The 19486-nt window shown below is 34.4% G+C and overlaps 1 protein-coding gene and 1 pseudogene across 1 annotated transcript; both read right to left on the reverse strand.

Moving 5' to 3' along the window:
• Positions 5109-6920, reverse strand: LOC109707851 (annotated as a pseudogene).
• Positions 17990-18671, reverse strand: LOC109707282 (auxin-responsive protein SAUR36-like). The gene has a single exon (XM_020228440.1). The coding sequence runs from the start codon at positions 18420-18422 to the stop codon at positions 18135-18137; it is 288 nt and encodes a 95-aa protein (XP_020084029.1). The 5' UTR covers positions 18423-18671; the 3' UTR covers positions 17990-18134.

The raw sequence follows: 19486 nt of genomic DNA on the forward strand, positions 1-19486 counted from the left end.
TTGGCATCCACTCCTCCAGCGACCTGTGGCGAGGGATATGTGGTGATTGTAACCCTCTACGGTCCCTATGAGATCATCACGACCAAACTCTAGCCATCGGAACCCTACCTCGTCGACTGCGGCGGCGGAGGAAGAGAAGAGGAGATGGTGATCAATTTTTCTTTTTTTTCCTTCCTTTTTATTTATAATCGGGCCGAGTGGACTGAATGCGGTTGGTTGAGTAGAAAAATATTTTATTTTTAATAGAATTGAGCTTTATATTTAGGCCTTAATAAATTTTTTAAAAAATTTTTGGCATAAATGGGACACTAGCTTATATAAAAATATTCCAAGAATGTGTCTCTATAATCTAATTCTATTGTTGTGTGTTAAGATAAACGATGTGTTCAAATTTTGAAGTCCAAGTACCATTGACTGATTGCAATTAAATGAAGTTAAAAGGTTGAATAGTAAAAATAAAATTTTGCAAAATTGAATAGCTAACTCAGAATGATCTATAAGACCATTATCAGTGAATTTTATAAATTTCTTTGTAATATAATTTTTATGATCAAAATTTTATTCACATTTATTTAAAGATAGGGCATAGCATCAAGCACGTACGAGGAAATTGAATAGATTGCTACCGCCCAAAGCTCTGGAATAGGGACTTTCTGAAAAGCCGATCCAAAGGCGCGCATAAAGTTGTTAGAAGCAAAAAATTTTGAAAAAAAATAATAATAATAGTTAGAAGCAGCATGAAAAGAAGCAGAAAACAGGATATGCTTATAGCAATACTTAGGGGCTGTTTGGTTGGATGTAGTTGCAGAAACAGTGTAGTTGGAAATACATGCAATTGCAAATGCTGCAGTTGTAACTACACCTAGTCTATTTGGTTTTACGCAGTTGCAACTGCTGCAGTTACATTTCTTCTGTTTGGTAATATGAAGCTGATAGTTGTATTTGTGAATTTTGTCACCTTTTCAGATAGAGTGGTGAGATTACCTTCACTAAACATAAAATAATTGTATAAGTTTATTAATCATTTAAATTTACTATTTATAAATAAATAAGTAGATATATATATAATATTCTTCAACTTATTAATCGACACATTTAAAATTTTTAATTTATTTAATTTTAATAGGTAAATCAAACTTTAAAATTTAAACGATTCTCTCATTTTTTTTATCAAATTTAATAATTATAATTAATTAAAACTTATTAAATTAACATACACGATCACATTCTATAAAAATTTTTTAAAAAAACTATATTTATATTTTAAATAAAATAAATTTAAAAAATTTAATTTTTTGCACAAAGCTTGTATTGTCTAAAAAATTTTATTAGTATGAGTTTATTTACAAGTATTTTTATTTACCTATATACATATATTATTTATTTATTTAGCTATTTATTTATTTATTTATTTATCATTGTTAATTTGTGGGTGATCCTATCCCTCACCAACTGCTGGAGTTGGAACTACGGCCAATTTGGATGTAGTTTCAACTGCAGCATTTGGACCTTCTTATGTAGTTGGAACTGCAGCAGTTGAACTCAACTACACTAAACCAAACAAAGGAATTGAGGCTGCACGCATTTGCAACTGCACTGCAGTTGCAAATGCATGCAACCAAACAGCCCCTTAATGAAAACCTCCAACACACCACCAAGTTCAAATTCAAAACTAAAGTATAATCTGACGCCACAAAAAAGCACAAAAGTAGAAAGTTATGTTTTTATCGACTGTCCATAGTGTGAGTGACAAAGAGTTTGATATCTAAGATTTTAAGTTCGAAACCTAATTATTTCACATTTTCAGTTAAATTTATTTTTTTAGAAAAATTAAGGAAGCGGATAATATACTACATTTTCTCTCAAAAAAAAAAATTACACACTGAAATATTTAAAAGCGCTTCCAATTGCTCTTCATCTAATGCTATAAAATTATTGTGTGAACTAGGTCTGGATAAGCATTGGGTCTAAATTTGGCCTTAATGTTGATGATCTAAATGAATATAAAATTGAGAGTTTGGATCATATGCAAAAGTATGAGGGGGATATTCTTATTGGCCTTGTTAGATCCATAACTAAATGGCTCTAATAATGACATGTATGGCCAAACTCAATCTTTATTAGACACCCCAACAACCCTAGGCTAAACAAGGACATACACCCATGCTTTCATCTTATCCTTTTGTGGTGTGTTTTGCTGGCTTAAGTACTTTAGAAGATTCCTCAAGCCACTGTAAAAGAACAACAAGGCACAAAAGTTGATTCAGCTTTGAACAACACAAGTAGGAGTTCCTGTAGCTCTTTTCAGTAAGTTCTTTGCAAGTCTATTTAAGTTTAGTTTGATATTGAGATCTTTCTAACGCTATTAGATAAAACGGAGTTGCGGAAAAAGTATATAGGGATATGTTTCTGCGTTCTTCGGTGGAACCGCAAAAAATATATTGTAACCGACTCATCGCGATATGCGGAACGGAATATTACGTACGGAAACAAATATAGCATTTTTCCAACGTACTTTTTCACTGCACGTAATGTAATCTCCCCGCAATACCAAACGAAGCCTTAATTTTTTGTGAAGTAGTACTCTGTGTGGGAGGTTGGTTTCAACCAAATGTAGGTGAACAATAAAGCTAACCAACTACACAACATTCATTATACTAAAGCTAACCATATGTACAGACGAGAAGATCATGGGTTCGAAGCACATCAGATGTTTTATTTTATTAAATAAAATATAAAAATACTGTACTCTAATAATTTAAGTTTTTTCAAAAAAAAAAATTAGTTTCACAACATTGGTAGTTCCTAAAGCACCGGAAAGATAATTTAGATTTGAAAGACAACCCAAATCAAAGCTGTTAAAGTCTCACTGTTGTATATATTTTCCTGGTTCTTATTCATTTTATAAGGTTTTTTTTTTAAAAAAAAATAACTATTGTAATCTCTAATATTCTTTCCCGTCTCTTTCCGTTGAATGCAAATATTAAAAGCATCATTTTTTGCCAACTTAAGCTTTTGGTGATAACATGGTTGTTTCATATTATTTCACATAATATTAGAGCTGTTTTAGATAAGAACGATTGATTCAAATTATTTCACATTTTGATATTTAGGTTTGTGATATGAACCGAAAAAAGCAACTTGGGCCAGATGTCTTAGCCCGGTCTAAAACAAACAATTTGGGCCCTAATTGAGACACTTTAGAAGGCTTCGAGTAACTTGGGCCCAGGCTGAACCCGGCCCAACAACTGAGTTTCGTATTTAATATACCAGCAAAAGTGGGCCCAATTAGGCCCATGAAAAATTAAATGATTGTTGTTTGGGGTTCGGGCCTGGAATGGCCCAGCCCAAACCAGACCCAGTTCCTGAAGCAATTCTTCGCTGCACCGGGTGTATAAGTACGTCTCGTACGCCAACGCCTCTTATACAAAGCATTAGTTTTAACTTTTAATCAATAACCATATAATTAAACCTAGTAACGACCGCCACTAAGTAAGCTCATCCTCAGTAGCCTTACGAGAAGATCTTGAAAAAAAAAGAAAGAAAGAAAGAAAGAAGAGTTTGCCTAATGATGACACATATACAGGACTACGTTGTGTTATGTGATCTGTCCTATAATTATTATTTACAATATAGATGCGTAAGTACGATAATGGTACAAGCTCAATGTAAACAAGTTCGCAGCTCAAATTTTATAGTTAAATAACGGTTGAAACTTGTACTGATGACGTGATTAGATATTTTCATTAATTTACCCGTCACGTTTTACTTGGAGCAGGTCCATACGCAGCCGCCCCTTCCAAGGCAAACCAATCTATTTTTTTAGTTTTTTTAGTTAGATTTGATTTGTCAAGAAAATTGGTAGGATTTGTATAATATTATTTTTTACTCTGGGACGGAGTTGAGTTGGAGCTGACCAAGGGAAAGCGAACTTGGCGAGCGCGACGAAGTTTGCTGTCTTTCGAGATCAGATGTTTTCCGACACTTCAGAATTGCGCTTCTCTGACTGAAGCCTGCAGGCATAGATGTGCTCCGAACAAAATGTAAGAGAAGGCGTCGAAATCTGATGCAGTTGAAGCCTGGGGCTTCGTTTTTCGCCCATCTAATATCGAAATCTACGTATAGCCGGAGCTTGTCAGTTTCACACTCTTTAGGAGTTCCGTGAAATAAACGGATCCTTCAGCTTAAGTTCCAAAGCCATAATTATTGTAAATGAAGATTCGTAATGTTTGAAAAATAATAGTTCTCTATGATTGAATCGATGGTTCGTAGAATAGTATAATTTAGATAATAAAATTGATAAAAAAGAATAAATTTAATAATAAAAAAATTATAAATATGAAGTACATGATATTTGTGAGAGCATCAGAATCAAACTCATTATTGTATTGCCAAATCTACACGGACGGATCAGTCGGAGTTATTGTAAGGATCTAGGGCATCTTTCAAATGGTTATCAAATAAATGGTTATGGCTTCGTAGGACATTTAGTTCGTGTCGCTGTTTCTGGAATCAGTCATTTTGTAAGGATCTAAGGCATCAGTCGAATCTCTGTCCTGTCTTCTTCTACACTGCAGATTTGTAACATATTGTTAGGATATATATATATATATATATATATATATCAGGAACGGGGACCTGCTCAATAAAAATGCGTGGGCCAGGTTGTTGCTGATTCTGGTAAATTATAATTGAATTAAATCCTCCTAATTTTGAGGCATTATAAATCTTTTCAACAACTTTCACGCCTCTCCTTTGGATCCTTCAGCGACACGGATTTCTCACCTCGAAACTGTACGCACGCTACAACTTTGGAAAGCAGAAGATCCATTCTTCAGTCTACAGACATCTTGAATTATTATTGATCCATCCTAACAAACGAAGAGAGCGGCGTGTTTGTTGTTTCGGCCGAATTTTAAAATTTATGTATACGTCTCATCAAAACATATATGATACATGTACGTACAAAAAGTTTGACATAGGAAACCGTAAGTAGTAAATATATATATATATATAAAAAGAAGTCAAAAATTAAAACTTAATAATTCTCTCTCTCTCAAAAAAAAAAAAAAAAAAAAAAAAAAAAAAACTTAACAAACCCAAATTCACCTTCCTTTCTCGCATCAAACACCGACCTCTGCGCTATACAATTAAATTACTAGCTGTAATCCTTCTTTTTTCTTTTTTCTTTTTTTCCTTCCGTTTTCTCGTCTTTATTTACCAACAATCAACGGAAAACTCTAGAAGCTTGGAGTTAAGATGTTGAGGAGGAAGACTCTGGCGTTGACCAGCGAGCGAAACACCTTCTCGGTGCTCGTCTCCGCCGCGTTAATGCACTCCTCCAGCTCCTCCAGCCTCTGCAACGCCGCTTTTCGCTCCTTCTCCTCCTCATCCTCCTCCACTTGCTCCTCCTCCTCCTCCTCCTCCTTGCTCTCTGCTTTCTCGTGCTTCTTCTGCGCCCATCTCTTTTTGGCCCTCTGCCTCCACCGCAGCAGAGCGCGGCCACGCCGGAGAAGACGGCGGCGGAGGCGGAGGCGGCGGCGGCGGCGGCGTCCCAGAGGGCGGCGGCGAGCGCGGCCTCGGCGGGGTCGGCGGCGAGGAGGAGGGCGGGGGGCGCGCGGGCGCGGGCGAGGGCGCGCGGGGCGGAGGCGAGGCGGGCGAGGGCGCGGTCGGCGCGGCGCTGGGCGCGGAGGGCGGAGGCGAGGCGCGCGGGGTCGCGGCGGCGGCTGCGGAGGGCGGCGCGGGTGTCGGAGCGGAGGTGGTTGAGGGAGAGGAGGGCGGCGCGGAAGGAGGCGTGGGCGTCGGCGAGGCGGAGCAGGGCGTCGAGCAGCGGGTCGGCCCAGGAGGGGCGGGAATGGCGGAGGAGGGGGTCGCGGGCGTGGGGGTGGCGGAGGAGGTCGGAGACGGAGGAGAGGAGGAGGGGCAGCTGGGCCAGGCCCTGGGAGAGCCACGCGGCGGAAGGCGAAGGCGAAGGCGAAGGCGAGGCGGGGGACGAGGACAGCGCCCAGGAGCGGAGGGAGGCGACGTCGTCCTNGAGAAAAAAAAAAAAAAGGGGAGAAAGAGAAAAACAACACAAGCTGACGTTGACGCTGTCGCTTGTACCACCACCCCAAGGCCGCGTGCCACAGCAAGGGCCGCGGCTCCTCGTGGGGGGAGGTGGCCGGGCCGAGGCGGCGGCGTCGTTTCCGTTTCCGGTTCCGGTTCCGGCTCCGGGTCCGCAGCATGGCGCGCGCGAGGCGCTCGGACGGCAGCGCCAAGGTGGGCGACGACCAGGTGGACCTCCTGCTGCAGCGGAGGGAGGCGAGGACCCGCGACAGGAGCAGGGGGCGGAGCGGAAGCGGAAGCGGAAGGCGGCGCACCGAGAGGGTCCCGGACCGGGTCGACGGGGAGGAGGAGAGGAGGCAGAGAAAAAAAAAGAGAAAGGGAGAAAAAGAGAACGGAGAAGGAGCAGCAGCGGCTTAAATTAAAAATAATAATGATAATGATAGTGATAATAATATAATTAAGTTTGGGGGTTTGTATAACGTAGAGGGTGGGAGGGAGGAATATATAGACCCGGGGGGTGGGATGGGTTTGAGAGTACGGGCGCACGTGCGAAACGCGAGAAAGGACGAACGAGAAGGTGATGCGGATTCGGGGTCTATGACTCTATCGCTATCTCTCTCCCCACCCCTTAAATAATAATAATAATAAAAGAACAAATAAAATTCTTAATAATAGGGGGAGGAGGGATCGAGAGAGTGGAGGGGAGTGGAATTGGGAGACACGCACACACGGAGCAAGTGAGCGACACGTGGGGCCAACGCCACCGCCACCGCCTTCCTCGAATAAGGACCGATCAGAACAATACCATTTTCAAAAGCTTGGGGAGCAAGGAGTCTGTGCTCCATTCTCAAAGCACGCACCTGTCTCACTGCCATGCTATTTTCCCATGCCTAATAAAATAATAATATATATATAAGATCTCAAATCTTATATCTTTTTATTCGCGTATTTAACTTTTTTTTTTAAAAAAAATATTGTATGCTGATAATAAACGGTTTTTTTTTTATAATATTTCAGCTTCATTTTCACTTCTAGACTTTGATTTTAGTATTTATGCATTCAACATTTTCACTATAGGATAAAGAAAAATGTAAAATAATTATTTACCTTTAAAACCTTAGATATGACTCATGAGAGAATATTGCCTTTTTTTTTCTAAAATATATATAATGTGTACATATTCCACAAGCTAGTGTAACTAGCATATGATATGTATTGTTAGGGGGGGGGAATATTCGATCTTTTACTTGAAAATTCGAAAATCTTGTGAACATGTTAGGATCGTAGCGTTGGCCGAGTCGTGTAGAATGAGTCAAGCTTCAATTTTCAAGAGAGGGGAATGCGGAGATTTTTTTATAAAATATAATTTTTTTTAATTTTATATTTTTTAAAATGATGCTGTCAAATTTATTTATTTTTTTAGAATTATATGAATAGATTAGTATGATTTTCAAGCGGTTAAGATTCTATAAAATTACATCGATAGATTTTTAGGATTTTTAGATTGTTAAGATTATATGAAATTATATGGATAGATTATTAGAATTTTTAGATTGTTAAGATTATATGAAATTGTACGGATAGACAATTAGGATTTTCAGACTGTTAAGATTATATAAAATTATATAGATAAATTTTCAGTTTGTTAAGATTATATGTAACTTGTTAAAATTTTTATATGCTTGTTAGGATTATATATGAGATAGAAAAAGAAACATAAATAAGCGAAAAACGGTGATTCATTCGCCGTCTTTGTGAAAAATTAAGAAGATTCACCATCTTCATAAAAAATATTGGCCCTCACACGTATGTGGCGAAAGAAGAGTTAATTTGACAAATATGATTTTAAGAGAAATGTTTTATAAATTTTAAAATTTTGGAGAATTGTTTTATAAAAAAGTCCAATAGGGGGGAGGAATCTTAAAGCTACGTGTGCTGCTCTTTCGAGCGTGCTCTGGACCATAACATAATATTAACATGTGCTCCACTGCTGCGCCAAATGGTGACTCAAACCTTTTGCCTCTTAGCAATATTTTTTTATTGGGAAAACTTTAAATACCATTTTAATTCTATTTTTTTCTTAGTAACAAATTACAATCATGTTAATATAAAAATTCGATAAATTATAGAATATTAAAATAAATATTTAATAAATCATAGATAGGATATATGAAGTTTTTTTATATGTACATGATTTAAAAAAGAGTTAACGGATACGCTGAGAAAAAGAAAAAAAAAATCACAAGACACTAAAGTGAAAAACCGTGAAACAATAAAGATGGTATTTGAAGTTTATCTTTTTTTTTTTTATTTCAAAACCATTTCAAAAAATCAATTATTGTCCGGTGTCTGATAGTAGTTCGACTAGTAAACCTATGAACTTTTTTTTTTTTTTGGTTAAATGGATACTTTTTTTCATCTGAAATTTATAGATTCTTCATTTTATTTCTCTAGTACGTTTAGATGGCCTGCAAAGTCTCACATAAGGAAAAAAAAAAATCATGCAATTCGCACGATTGTAGTGATTATTATTATTATTACAATAATAAGAGATGAAATTGAGGCGTCATAGATGCACGGTGTATGGATGAGCAAATGCACTGGCTCTAAGCAACATTTTATTTATTTTTCTCAAAAAGGGCCAAAAGAAAAATTCGCAAAGTGGGACCAACCATCGCGATTTAACTTTATTAACGAATTATATTCCACAAATTGCGGCGTGACTCCTCTAATATTTGCAACTTGGATGGCTCGTTTTTCCTTTCCAAAGTGACAAAGATCGCGACGCCACGTTTCTATTCACTTATTATTATTTCAAGAGCAACGCTACTGGTGCATAACCGACTGTCCTTAGCGCAAGTGACAAAAAATTTAGTAGTTGATATCCAAGCTAGGTTTTAAGTTCGAATTCTGATTGATTCATATTTTTAAATAAATTTATTTTTAAATAAAATAAACAAAGCGGGTAGTATGGTATCTATCTTTCAAAAAAAAAATTCTACTCATGCACTTCAATTTTACATTCTCAGTTTTCATGCACTTGTTTTATTATTTTTTTACGTTTTTACTAAATTTTTTTAAAAAATCAATGCTTAAATCTAAGAGTGTAAAATATATATTTTCCATAGAGGAGGTAAAGCACCATTTTCCTTCTCTTTTTAGAGATTACATTATGAAATCATATATAACTCCGCAAATTGTAGCTAGAGACTACTTTATTATTGTATTATTTTGTTTTGTTTTTTTTTTCAGAATGTAAAGAGGCTATTTATGGGGTGACAAAATGATTTATAAGAAAAATATATTGAGAAACATACGCAGATTTTACTAGATGGATGACAAATAGTGTGCTCTTCACAGTACCCAACGCCTATAACGAAACATTTCAACAGCAAACCATGATTATAATCCAATACTAGAAAAAGTTTGGATTAAGTAAAAAACTCGCAAATTTATATCGTTTGATTGACGATTTTATAGAGAAAAAGCTACTGCTACTGCTTTACATTGATTTTTCTATTGAACTGATCTGGATTTATAACACGTGACGTTTTCTTTTTTTCTTTTCTTTTCTTTTTTTTTTTTTTCGTAGATATAGATACCACGCTGCCTGTTTCATTTTTATTTTACTTAAAAATAAACTTAGCTGGAAATATAAATCAATTAGAATTCGAATTTGGGTCTCGAGTACCAACCACCAAACCCTCTGCCACTTGCTCTAGAAAAGATCGGTCCTGCAAACATTCNTAGCACGCTAACCGTTTCGTTTATTTCATTTAGAAATAAACTTAGCTGGAAATGTGAATCAATTAGGATGCGAATTTGGGTCTCGAGTACTAACCATCAAATCTTTTGCCACTTGCTTTAGAAACGGTCGGTAAAATCTCAGTTTCTAAAAAAAAAATTTATTAATGAATAGTTAGGTGTGGGGTTTTAGTATGGAATTTACAAGCTTGTTTAAAAAATAAATAATAGAAAAACTACAAAACTATATATATTTTCTGGGTTGTCGAAAGTTATTAAATATTTTTTGGAGTTAAATAATTTGATTGTCAAATACTTAATGCTTCTTCTTAAAATTTGAGGACTTATTCAGAAAAGTCAAACAAACCAAGCATATATTAATTCTAAGTTCTTTATTGGCAAAGTTCAATGAAACGAATGATTTAGATATTATAAAATTCGCGCCAGGCTAATAATATTCTGCGTAAGTATAAAACAACATTGAAAGAGATCTAATCAAAATTGTATACTCATGGAATCTCAAATTCTTACACTCTTAACAAGGACAGGTAACTTGGCAACCTTGCCAATCAATTATTAATAATATAAAATAATATTTAATATATATGGGAAAATTGGTCTCACAAACTGCGTGGACAATAACTTTGAAGGGAAAGAGTCCTTCGATCTAATTCAATTCCTGCTATGAAATTGTTGACTACAAACTTAGGAAAAGCATCTTCAAGGACAAATGAAATTTAGAATAATAAGTTCTATGCACAGTAATTATCATCATATTTTTTTTTTAGTGACCATTTCTTTGGCCTTATTATTGTTCCTGGCACGCGGTTAGGTTATAGTAATTTTAAATACCAAGAATCGCGGAATATTCCAGTGAAAAGATTATGTTGTTTTCTTGTAAGACCCCAAATAGTTCTATATATATATATATGATATAATCGGACTAATACTTTTAACCCAGCTCAAATATTTTGAGCGGTGATTAAGCCCAAAAGATTAAAAGAGTTAAACGTGTTAAGATAGAAGTAGTTTTAGAATCGATGGATGACCTCCCGAAGAGTTGGGACGTCACATTGCTAACACGTTTTGATTGGTTTGCATTTATTCCAAATTGACTATTTTATGATTGTAAATTAGCATCCATAGCCCTATGCGGTGCCTATGTCATTTTTTTCTCTATTTTTATTTTATGAGGATAAATTTAAAAATAAAAATAAAAGAGAAAAATACAACACGCAACCAAAGCGAAAACTTTAGTTATCAATGGAAGCTAGAGTACCTAAGTATATTGGCCTCTGTAATAAAACTCGTCCCAAATATGCACTCATTGTCCTTTCTCATCTTTCGCATTAGTCCATAAGATTAAGAATTATATTTATACTACTGGTTAAACCGTAAAGAGATAAGGAATGAGTGATATCCAATATTATTATAGATAACTCTTAACTTAACTTAATGAGCCAACTAGAATAAAATAGGATTTGAAAAACTTGTAGTTTTAAAGTTGAGACATGTTTAGCATTTTTTTCTTGAAGTACAATAGGAACACATTTTGTCAAGTCAATGCGGTAGTTAAGATGGATAATGGATGATGTTTTTTTATTACATTGTTTGTTGGATTATTGTTTATCATTCTCCGAAACGAAAAGTAATACTGATTAGTTAGTTATATTTAGGACAAGAAGGGTGGATTATGGCTAATGAATCACGCAATTAGCTTGGATTGAGGACACTTTGTACTTCGTTAGGAAGATCAAGAAAAGAACATTTAAAAAAAAAAAACGCTTCCGTGCACCACAATCCTGGGAAGGATCCTTTACTTTTGGAAAATGTTAAAGGGGGCCCATTATATGCTTCTTGTGTAAAAGTTGTAGAGTGTTGCTATTTGAGTTCATATTGGGTTTCTGATTTGCAAACAAAACCGCTATGTAGCTGTGGATCGGGTATGAGTCAAGATATAGGACCCGTTAAGTTTCGGATCCGGGTTAATGCTCATAAACCTGCTTTCTGTTCCACATAGAACACAAACACACACACACACACACAAAAATCACTTGTTGATACTTAATTTTTTTGGAGAACAGTGGTTTTATTGTATCTTTCAACGTAGCATTAGAGGGATGTTTAAATGCTTACTTTTGTTGGGAACCAGATGAATCGTCCGTCATGCGCTACCAACAAAGATGCACGAAAAATAGAGAAAATCGAACGAACGATAAAAAAAAAATAAAATACAAGAAGAATAAATCGAGATTTACGTGGTTCGGCAATTGTCTACGTCCACGGGGAGAGCGAGAGAGATGTATTCAACTATATGATGAAATAAAAGTACAAACTTACACCTTATATTTTCTCCGGATGAAAATCAAGAGCCTGATGGTGAATCTCATATTTCTTTTGTTCCAACGAAAACTAAAAAAAAATACAAAGAAAATTTTTCGTAAAATTGAGAAGACCAAATTAGAGAAGTATAGAAACCCTAATCAAAATCCTTTATGCCGTTGCTTCGAAAAATTCGAATCGCTCAGACAATTTGGTCGAGAACCGCCGCTCCGCCGCCGACTTCAATCCATTGCATGTAAGCAGAAGCCGCGCACCTTGAAGTACTACCGTACGGCTTCAAGAACTTAATTAATTAGCCTCTCTCTTTTTCTTGCTGTCGTACGGCCTCAAGAGGAAAAGACCGGCCACCCTAATTACAACTTCAAGCCGTACAGTCCATATATATATATATATATATAGAATTGAGCTAGAATACTTTTACAAGTATCATCCCCTAGGTGCTATTAGGTTTTTATCCCTTGGATCTACTTCTTGATTACTAATATCCCTTGGATCAAACACTATTCCACCTACCACCACCTACCACCATCATCTCAACCTCACATCTTCTCATCCAAAGGCTAAAAACATAAAAGCACCACTCCCATGGTGCTTTTAGAAGTATTCTAGCTCAACTATATATATATATATGGATGCATTAGCTCAATCTTATTCTAATTCAATGTGATCATTGAATATAGAGTCTTGTATGGAAACCAATCCTAGTCTAATTAGGACTCCAACTTAAACTAGGATCTACCAATAAAAAATTCAAATGAGATCTATTTTTTTATTCCATATATTCGGTGTATGAACCAAACCAATAAAAAAGAAGGCATAATCTTTAACAATTTTCGTGTTTGGTTCGAAGTCGGAGTCGGAATTGGAATCGGAATCAAAATAAGCTGAAATTGGAATCGGAATGACTCATTATCTAATTTTGTTTGGTTCATCACCTGAATCGGAATCGGAATAAATTATTCCCATTGTCGGTGTTTGGTTCAGGTGGATATAAAAAACGTAATCAAATTAATATACTATTTTATAATATTTTAATTTAAATTCAAATTAAATATTAAATATTAAAAATTTACGTTAGAATTTTGAAATAATGTCAAAATTTTAAATTTATTTTTTTTAAAAAATTAAATTTTGAAGTTGAGTGGATAATTCAAAATATGAAACTAAATTTTGATTTATTCAAATTCAAACTTAAAATTATAATTTAAATTTTAATTTGAATCCATAAATTTAATTTAAGTTTGAAATAAAATTTGAATAAAACTTTATATAAATTAAAATTTAATTTAAATTCAAATTCATAAGTTAGATTCGAAATACTTGCTTAAATTTTAATTTTTAATTTAAATTCAAATTAAAATTTAAAATTATATATTTAATTTTTAAATTTTAACTCATATTTTAGTTAAAAAAGTTGAAAAAAATAAATTTAATCCGAATAAATATATTCTGTCCGGATTCAACTTTCAATCCGGCCTAGAAGGCCGGATGGAAAAAAAAAGGTGATTGGGGGATTCCCATTCCATTCGGGAATCAGAATCGGAATGAGATTCCCGCGTACCAAACACCCACAAACGGATTCATCTATTCCGATTCCAATTCCAGGGTGAAAAAGAAGCGAACCAAACATGCTCCGATTAAAGGAATGTAGGAAATAACTCCCTAAAGCATGAGGAATTCTACACTGTCACACTTGCACCACGTCATCAATAATAAGCCAATTACATTTCTTCTTTTTAAACAAAAGTACAATAAAAATATTTTTTTATAATCATGATAGGACATATACCCCTAAAAAAAAATATTTAATTGATTTGTTACGCCACGTCACCAATATACTCGTTGCATTCTAGAATTTTTCCTTAAGCATGGATAGTGACTATTGTGTTTGGATCCTGGGAAAATTCATTCATTATAAAATGAGCTAATAAAAATACAACACGCTACTACATGGAATTAATTAAATTTCGCCCTGTATATTATGTTAAAAAAGATTTTAAAAGCATTAGCTTGAATTTGGATTCAATTTATGTATTCTAATATTGCATTACTCTCGATTCATCATTTTCGCCCCTCTAAATATGTTCGCTTACATGTCATAAATATTAAGTCGCCTCTATAGCTAAAAAGTAGTAATTGAGTGGTCGAGAATAAATAGACTTTTTCGTGTTAGAAATGTTGAAAAATTCACTCAAATCTCACAGCAAAATATACCTCAAAGTTATAGTTCATGGGTAAAAATGTAAAGGTTTTATTTGAGCTATGGATCATTTTAAGTCGACTATTTAATTAATTTTTTAAATTTTAATTTTTTTATTCAATCTTTTAATTTGTTCGATTTGAGATAATAAGCGGTACTTTTGACTTCAAAATTTAACATATCTATTTAATTTAACAAATTTATAGTTAGAAAAATTTTATAAAATATACTAATTAAATTTGTAAAGATAAATGATAAATTTAGATTTTAAAATCAAAATATTACTGCTTGATTCAAACTGAACAAATCTAATGTTTGGATACCCTACTCAAAATGATATATAATTCAAATAAATTTTGTGCATTTTTATTTATTTTATATTTCCTTTTAATTTCAAACGAAAATTTACCAAGTCCCTCCAAAATTAGCATGCAGTGGCCCATGTACGGTACCCGGCGAAATAGGACGGAACACGAATCTCAAAGTTGTACGTTGCAACGAGGGGGAGGTGAGGAACCCCGTCAGGGTTAGTTTGTTAACCAAATCATCATCATTGGATTTGGTCAACAAAATAAAATAAGAACGTTAGTAATAAAAAATGGGGACACAGAGAGTGGGGGCACCAGAGCTTCTAATAATAATTAACTACCATTTGCTAACCAAATTCACACTAATGCACATTTAATTGCAAATATCATAACAATTCTCGTGAAACATACAAAAATTATCTAAAAGTTTTGTAATCTCACGCTATTGCAACGCCTTGCTAATTTAAGACATATATGTGAAGAACGTCGCTTCGACATTAAATAACACACATGCTGAAGCAAGAAATTAAAAAATAAATATAAGAATTGACGAGCCCGTAGTAATTTAATTAAGAATCAAATGTATTATATTATATGATAGAACCATCGAAACCTAGTGTGTTTTGTGTAATATATTAATTTCCTGCTTTAGAAATTGAAAAGAAATAGATACTCAAAATTTCATGATTTGTTAATAAAATGAAAATCTAAATACAATTATTTGATTTCTTTTAAGTAAAAAATAATTGAAAATCTAAAGACGATCGAGAAAAGAATACGACCACTAATATCAGGAGCTTTCTCTTACTTCAACACAACATTTTCATCATTCGAAGGCCCTCTTTTTCTTCTTTAAATTCTTTTCCTTTTCTTTTAGTTTCTTTTTAATTCCAACACATCTTTGTTTCCCTGGCCCGATCCTAACATGTGGCTTTTTGGTTTCAAAATTGTTCCATCTTATTATTAAGGCAATATTTACGCTATAATTGGGAATTTGAAAGTAACATTGTTTTTTATAAAAAAATTTGGAAGAATAATATGTTGAGAGTTTACATGTAAATAGTCCCATATTATATAATTAAAAGAGAGTAAACGGTTTATATACATTAGTGGGTGCAAATCTAATAAGTTATATAGCATAAGTAATAAGAAAGTGAAAGATGGATTTGTACTAGTGGATTCAAATTTAATACGCTTCAGCTTCCTGGAATAGGCTCCGAAACTTTCTAACAAGTAGTCCCAGAATATGATTAGATGATTTTGAGCTACTCGTCTAAGTAGTGTAGTATGATCGAGTTAGTGACTCTTACAAACACGATGAGTTCATAAAGAGGAGTCATAGTTGCAATGTGATGGGTTTGGATTAATTCTTGAGTGGCGCAGACTAGAGCATATGATTTTGGATAAGCGAATTCACAGTAATGAGCAAAGAAGAGAGAGATAAAAAAAAGTAATTAATAGGAGAGTATAGAGTTGGTATATGCTAGGGCTCAATCCTAACAGACTTAAACTTTTAGATTGAATTGGTTCTATTAAATATGTTACATTCTTGAACTTATGTGGGTCTCGGCTGGACCCTGAAACTCTCTACCACTGTGCTCTTTTATGGTTTTATTTTTTTCCGCTTCTCTGGTATATGAGGTTGAGTTTCTTTTCTCTTTAATTGTCTAATTTCTTTTGATCTTCGTTGTCGACCAATAAATGCTAAGTTCTCCTCAATGCAAAGAAAACAAATCTAGAACATCAATGGTACACGCCAATCAATCCTCAAAGTACATGAGCATCTTAAGTACGAAGTAAACAAGACTCGCAAGTAAAAAGAAATGAGATTTTTTTTTTTTTTTGAGAGATAAGTAGCACGCTACTCGTTTCGTTTATTTTATTTAGAAATAAACTTAACTGGAAATGTAAATCAACTAAGATTCGAACTTAGATCTTGAATACCAACCACCAAGTCTTTTGCTACTTGTCTCGTGTATGATAAGATTACTCTGGTTATAAACAAAATAAGCTTCTTTAAATAAGTGCGACCAAAAGTGCACAAGTTCAAAACTTAAACCACGTTATATTGGAGCTAATTAGTTTATTAACTCAAAATCTTGGTGAACATAAGGTGGTGGGATCATCAATTATTGCATAATAAAATTGGTGAACATAAGGTGGTGGGATCATCAATTATTGCATAATAAAATATATTGCACAGCGAAAAATCGATCCCGTAGGATTGTAGGAGCCATCAATCATATCATATGCATCATAGATGCAACAGTGTAAAGGAGAGCCTACACTATTTACATGCACATAGACATAGATATTTATAATACGTTAGCTATAATGAAGGGAAAAGTAATATGTGTGAATCCTAATGTGATTCCATTAATAAGAAACCCTTTTGTTAAGGGGGAAACACTTCCTGTGAGAGTAAGTGTGGACTGGGCCGAGATGGGCCGGTTTTGGGGTGGGTCGGGCCGATTAAAACTAAGTTATGTGGGTTCGTTTTAAATTTATATATTGGGCCAAGCAACATCGATCCAATTCAAGGATAGGATTAATTGATAGGCCCGAGTTCTTTATTTCTGTGTCGGGTAGAGATGGTGAAAAATGAAAAAAAAAAAAAAAAAAAATGTGACGATTACATTTGTTCCTGTCCTTTCTCACTTAAACAACTTAGCCTTTGAGCTTTAACAAATTTTTTTTTTTGGTCAACGGTTTTTTTTTTTTTTTTTTTTCAACGGCCGTTCGAAGCACAAAATAATATATTATTATTATATATATTATATATATATTATATTAAATTGAGGTAGAATACTTTTATAAGTATTATCCCAATGATGCTATTAAGTTTTTAGCCCATTAGATCTACTCCTTGATTACTAATAGCTCTTGGATCAAATACTCTTTCAACCTACCACCATTCATCTCAACCTCACATCTCTCCATCAACGGCTAAAAAATTCAAAACACCACACACATAATACTTTTACAAGTATTCTAGCGCAACCTATATATAATATATATAATATATATATATATATATAGTATATATATATATAGTATATATATATATATGAAGTTTCAAGTTTCAAGTCTTTTTTTTTTCTTCTCTCTAGAAAGTCTTAGTTGCTTTCACCTTATAAGCTTAGTTCATTTCACTTAATGAATGAAGCAGTTTACTTGCTACCTTTTTCTCAAAAAAAAAGTTTTGTTGTTTTACTTTTTGAATTAAATTTATTTTATTTGAAAAAAAAAAGAAGAAAGTGAATAGTAATTATCTTTTTTCTCTAAAAAATAAAAAGTAAAAAGTAAAAAAAGAAATAGAACAACTTAATTAATACCAAAAAAGAGCTCATATCCGAAATTAATCAACTACACCTTCTCATTAATACTCCAACAAGTAGTTAACATAATCCACTCCCTTTGATTCAATGCATCACATACAGTGGAAAAAGGATAAGAAATTAAAATGAGAAGCACCTCCTCCTCTTCGTCCTCCTTTACAAGAAACTAACATGAATGGTGTGGTTCCTCAGTAGAGACACAACGTGCTCCATGAGCTCCTCCTCACAAGGCACCATGAGAGGCCCATCGCCATTGGTGCCAAACTCCTCCTCGGCCATTTCTAGCAACACCTGGAATATTGGGTGGTCCAAGTACTTCAGAGGCACCACAAATCTCTTGCCACCCTTTGAATACACCACAAAGTGCCCTTTGCTTCTCCTCTTCGTTCTTGCTATTACATGCCATTTTCTCATTATGAGCTCACTTAGCCTATTACTACTCATGGCCTCTCTCTCCTTCCTCTCTCTCTCTCTCTCTCTCTCTTCTATTTTCTATGGAGTGAGTTGGTTACTATATAGAACATATGTATGTGGGTCTTATGAGAGGGTTTGGTGAGGAAATAAATAGGGCAAGAAGGGAAGCGTGAGGGGAGTTGCTGGGAATCGCAGGGTGGAGCCAAGGGGTCATGTGATCATGTGGGATATTTTTCATGAAGTGTGTGCGCGTGTGTGTGTACGTATGTTGTGCTTTGTTGTTTATTTATTTATTTGTTTACATTCTTTAGTATATATTAGCTAGATGTTGCGTGAGGTTTTGTGTTTCGCAGGGAATCCCTCAGAGAGGAATATATGTGGCTCTGCTGCGCCTGTCATTTAGGTTCACAGGTAATAATATCTCAACAATTTTTTTATATATATATATTTTCCTAATATATTTAAATTGTTATCGTGCAGTTTAAACTTTAAAGTTGAAAAATTATAAGAGCTAGCGCAAGATTTGCCATTAACAACAATGTACTAGTTTCCAACAACTTTCTAACTTAAGTGACATGATAAATTTGTAACAAAATTCATATTTCTGAAAATAAAATATGAAATGCATAACTTACAATGAGAATCCCATTGGATACATTTATAGTTTTAATTTTTAAGTTTCGGATCCAAGACCAATTTAGTTTTGAAAGGTCAGAAGTTGACGGACGATACTTTTCTTGAGCATATGCTGTGCTGTGTAAATTAATTTGTGTGCGACACATTAGCGTTTATATTAGTACATGAACAGTTCCTAACTAAGGTGGTAGCAAATAAAAAGTAATTGTGAGTGTGATTTATTTTATTCTAAAAATTATAATTTGGACTCTAATTTAGGTCTTGGGCTTATATTTCGGCCTTGGTTTAGGCCGATATGAGCCTTAATATCCGTTCAACATTGGGCTCGGCTTGGTTCAAAGCCCATCAAACAGGCTCAAGAGCCCCATCAAGGCAACAATTGGGGAATCATTGTTTTTATTTAAATTTTATAAATATAAATTATTTTAAGCTGGTTTGGTTCAGGCTCCACCTATTTT

This window comes from Ananas comosus, linkage group 3 (genome assembly GCF_001540865.1).
Source record: "Ananas comosus cultivar F153 linkage group 3, ASM154086v1, whole genome shotgun sequence".
NCBI lineage: Eukaryota > Viridiplantae > Streptophyta > Magnoliopsida > Poales > Bromeliaceae > Ananas > Ananas comosus.

Excerpts from the sequence above, each read along its gene's own strand:
- LOC109707282 (XM_020228440.1), bottom strand. The coding sequence starts at position 18,422 with ATGAGTAGTAATAGGCTAAGTGAGCTCATAATGAGAAAATGGCATGTA.